This window comes from Solanum tuberosum, unplaced genomic scaffold (genome assembly GCF_000226075.1).
Source record: "Solanum tuberosum cultivar DM 1-3 516 R44 unplaced genomic scaffold, SolTub_3.0 scf00155, whole genome shotgun sequence".
NCBI classification, from domain to species: Eukaryota; Viridiplantae; Streptophyta; class Magnoliopsida; order Solanales; family Solanaceae; genus Solanum; species Solanum tuberosum.
Genome location: NW_006239081.1, coordinates 409,124 through 414,203, shown reverse-complemented (window position 1 = coordinate 414,203; position 5,080 = coordinate 409,124). Strand labels below are relative to the sequence as shown.

The 5,080-nt window shown below is 27.4% G+C and overlaps 1 protein-coding gene across 1 annotated transcript; it reads right to left on the bottom strand.

Annotated features, from left to right (window-relative positions):
• Positions 1 to 429: 429 nt before the first annotated feature.
• On the bottom strand, positions 430 to 4,305 carry LOC102598300 (uncharacterized). The gene is made up of 5 exons (XM_006353411.2): positions 3,923 to 4,305; positions 3,419 to 3,517; positions 1,824 to 1,891; positions 1,584 to 1,668; positions 430 to 836 (listed from the first exon to the last, which is right to left on the bottom strand). Exons 1-5 carry the CDS (start codon positions 4,142 to 4,144, stop codon positions 720 to 722), a joined length of 591 nt encoding a protein of 196 aa, XP_006353473.1. The 5' UTR covers positions 4,145 to 4,305; the 3' UTR covers positions 430 to 719.
• Positions 4,306 to 5,080: the final 775 nt, after the last annotated feature.

Here is a 5,080-nt window from a genome sequence, read left to right as displayed (position 1 = left end):
TAACAGATGATACGAATGTATGAGATGCTTTTTTTACTTCATATACCCCCAATGATATGAGATTATTTGCTTCATATGACCTTTTTTTTGAAGATATTATTTAATTATGTCTATGTTAACTCAGTGGACTAAATTTCTACTTTAAAATATAAAAATAGCGTTTACAGACCATTTTTTTTAAATAGCCCTTTTCATAGTATTGCAAATTCCACAAAAATAATTTCATGACAATATTCTAAAGTTTCATCCATAGATTCTGAAGTTCTATAATAATGATTATTTCTCCGTTATAAAAACCGAAAAAGTGATTATTTGTGAAATTCACCTCTTTAAAAGAAATTTAGATGAATTCTTTTTCTTTTTTAAGACAAATTAATTTAAACTAATCAACAACTCTCATAATTTAAATAGTAGCCACAAAAAGGATCATTTGTACAATTTCCCTCCATTGCAATGGAATTATAACACATCCCATGGATATTGTTTTCCAATTTTTTTTTTAATGGAAAGTCAATTTCCTTCAATTACACTTCTTGATTTTTCTAATAAAAAAAAAAGACTAGTGAATTTCAATAAGTTGCTCATAATAAATTTGTGCAACATTTGCAAAATACAAACCAAAGGGTGCTCTCTAATTTTTTTTAATTTTTTTTTAAAACACTATTAACTGATTAGTATTCATAAGATATATTCAAATCCATAGTAATAATAGTAGTAAATCAAAGGGAAAGTCTGAGCTCCAAATCTAAATCTTGACAGCCATTTGATTCAGAATTTTGACTATTTGAACCAATAGAGTCACTTCTATCTTCCTTTCTCCTCCTTTCCATTGAATCCTATAAAATAAAATAACCAAAAATAAAATAAAATTACAATCAATTTTATTATTTCATTGATATTAACTTAATTGCAACATCAAGGATTGTGCTGAGATAAAATCCACAAAAACCACTTTGTTACTCGTGTAATTGAAATGTAGCATGTTATGGAGTTTCAAATTTCACAGGTAAATTTAAGGATATTGTCATGCATAAAGGTTTATATGTGAAAATTGAAACTATATGACGATACCAACATGGGTTGTGGTACACTGGTGGGAGTGTTTCACCATTATTCAGAGGTCTCAGGTTCGATCCCTGGGTATGGAGAAAATACTGTTGGGAGAGCCACCCCCGAATGGGCCCTGCAGTGCGTGATCTAGATTTAGTTGGAGCTCCAATGTGGGCTCCGGACATCGGGTGAGAAACCAAAAACCTTCCACGATTCCACTCTCACTATCAGAAAAATCGCTCATTTCAAATAGACGATATCACATCAGAATTTGGCTTGTCGATAAGGATTTTTGGTTAAAAAAAGTTGTCAGGAACTTTACCCACAAGTCACATTCTGACGAAATCCGTCAAAAAAGGAGATTGTCTACTAGTGCCTTAATTAGAGGTGTTGAATTTGAGCCCTCAAAATGAAAAATAAATAAAATCTTGTGCTTCCCCTTTAATGAGTTTTATGTGGTGTAAATCTGAATTAACAAAAAAAAAACATGCAAATTGTGCCACATGGAATTAATAAAGTAGCAAGTAAAATACCTCTATTTGCATGTTGTGGTGATGTCTAGTCATATTAGGTTGAGCATACACTTGAGGATCATACACTGTGCCAGGATGCCATGTACTGAATTTAACCACAAAAGTAATTAGAATCATTTTGGTCAAGTACAATTGACAATATTTTATGGAGATTAATAAGTAAATTGTGAGATCAACAGTTCAAATTGTTCATTAATTTATTAATATTCCTTGATTATGAAATAAGCAATAATTAAGTACCTTGGTCTAGAACTAGGCTGAGAATCTCCATATCTGATATTTGCTCCATCAATGCCACTCATTCCCATCTGAAAAATTTTGAGATGAAGTGAAAAGGCAATAAAAATAGCAGTCCGATACACAAAACATTCCATATTTACGTAGATTCGGGGAATAGTCGTATCACAAGGGTTGTTATGTAGACAACATATTGGTTATTTTCACTGCTCAAACACGGGACCTATAGATCACATACTCACATACAAACAACTACAAGGAAATAATACTCTCTACATTTCAATTTACGTCTCTTACACTTGTAATTCTATTTTTTAAAAGAAAGAATATTACTTTCGATATACAATAACTCTCTTTAAAGACTACAAGATTCAAAAGATATTTTGATACACTGAACATAGGTCACAAGATTCATTACTCTATATATATTACTTTCTTAAACTTTGTGATAAGTCAAATCAAGACATATAGAATGAAACTGTACATAGGTTACAAGATTCAAAAATCAATCTTTCTTAAACTTTGTGATAAGTCAAATCAAGACATATAGAATGAAACTGTACATAGGTTACAAGATTCAAAAATCAATCTTTCTTAAACTTTGTGATAAGTCAAATCAAGACATATAGAATGAAACTGTACATAGGTTACAAGATTCAAAAATCAATCTTTCTTAAACTTTGTGATAAGTCAAATCAAGACATATAGAATGAAACTGTACATAGGTTACAAGATTCAAAAATCAATCTTTCTTAAACTTTGTGATAAGTCAAATCAAGACATATAGAATGAAACTGTACATAGGTTACAAGATTCAAAAATCAATCTTTCTTAAACTTTGTGATAAGTCAAATCAAGACATATAGAATGAAACTGTACATAGGTTACAAGATTCAAAAATCAATCTTTCTTAAAATTTTGTGTCCAATCAAATTAAGACACATAAAATGAAAAAGAAGGAAGTATGAAGTACCCCTAATAAAGAGGGAAAATGAAAGTAGAAGTGTATAAATCTCCTCCAAATACACATACTAGAATTATCTTTCACAATTTACTCATTTAAAGAGATACAACGGCCCGAGCGACTAGACTTAACATAAATGTAGCCACTGGAGCCATTTTAAAAAGGAAGAAATTAGCACTACTTGGTGAAATTGATTCTTTTAGAATCAATTTGCTTATATATTTGCTACAAAATTAGTGGTCAATTTTTCTATATACTGTATGGAAAAGTTTATGAAAAGAAAGATCCTTCTTATGCTCAAAGAGTTTCCAAGAAAAAAAATTCTCTTTTACAAAATGTAGAAATCTAAGTATGTATATCTAGGGTTAATAGGGATTAATTATCACATAAAAATTCAGATTTTTTTTTATTAATAACACTAAGATCACTATTTCTCTTTAAGATAAAATAAGAGTGAACTCATCAAGACAATCACAAAAAAAATGTGATCTAGACATATGGACAAAAAGTACATAATGTTTTGGGACATCTTCCCACATTATTGGAATGATAAAAAAAAAATTAGAAAAAAAAAACTTTGAGATCCTAAAGAAAAATAGTTCATATATCCAATAAATGTATTTCAACTGCATACCATAATGCCTTGGTGGTTGGGAAAACCATAAGTAGAAGAAGTTGTTGAGTATGAAAAAGATGAAGATGATGAATATGTTGCTTGTAGTCTCATATCCTCCTGCAAATATACAAAATCCGACACACACACACAAATATAAGAAAGAGTTGCATCAAAATCTTGAAAAAACTTAGAGGGTCAATAATCTAGTTCAAAAGAAAACAAACTTAGGGGATAGGGAATACTGTAGTGGCAGAGTCAGAAATTTAGACGTTATGAATTTTGAATCGATAAGAAAGTGAGTTATCCTGTTATGCATATACATATAACTCTATCAAATACTACTAAGTTTTAGCCTAACATATGAACTTATTGTTAGATCTACCACTAAAATTTTTTATTACACTATATATAAATAACAATCTAATACTTGTTTCTTACACATATAACTTAAAATTATTAGATCCACCACTAAAGATTTTTTTTTTTTGGAAGAGATAATTAGAGAAAAATTAATTTAATTACCTGTGTGAGATTGTTGGCATAAGGATTATTATTGTGAAGATAATTAGCACCCATTTCACTATGCAATCTAATTTTCTCTAATTGAGCAACACCAAGTCCTCTTTGTGGTTGCTTGTTTGGTTTTTCTGAATTATTTTTCTTGCTTTTTCTTGATGATCCTGATGAAGATGATGATGATCTTTCATTTACAAAGTTTGGTTCACCAAAATAATTGCTCCCCATATTTTCTAAAAATAAAATAAAATCAAGAAAATAATATTTGAAACTTTGAGAATTTTTTGAAGAAAGACGAAAGATTCAAGAATTGAGATGATTTTTAGCACAAAATATTTGTAGCATTATAAGGCTAAAACAATTAAAGAAAGAGAGAGAAAGATCTTCAAAAGGAGTAGTTTTTTTTTTAATTTAAAAAAAGATGACAATAATTGCATAGCTGGAAGAGATTGCATATAGATTTATGGAGATTGATTTGATTTATTCTTATATTATTGGATTTTATACCCTTAATTATTATTATTATTATTTTTCTCATCCAGTATTCAATATCTGCATTACAAATCGACTAAATCTGAATCACACATTACAGAACCTTCTAAGACGGGCCACGACGCTCCAAGATGATTTTTTCCAATATCAAAGGTACAAAGATAAAACTTTATACCTTTTACAATTTTTTTAATTTTTCATTCAATATCGATATTTATGAGATTTGACTATATAAAGGCTTATTTATGAAAATAACACTTCCAACGAAAAAAATACATTCTTAAAAATTCAAACTCGAGACCTAATACCTTTTACTTTTGCTAGCTAGCTCATTTTTGTGAACTTCTATAAAACTGTTTATCTCTATTATTATTATTATTATTATTATTATTATTATTTTTATTATTATTATTATTATTATTATTATTATTATTATTATTATTATTATTATTATTATTATTATTATTATTATTATTATTATTATTATTATTATTATTATTATTATTATTATTATTATTATTATTATTATTATTATTATTATTATTATTATTATTATTATTATTATTATTATTATTATTATTATTATTATTATTATTATTATTATTATTATTATTATTATTATTATTATTATTATTATTATTATTATTATTATTATTATTATTATTATTATTA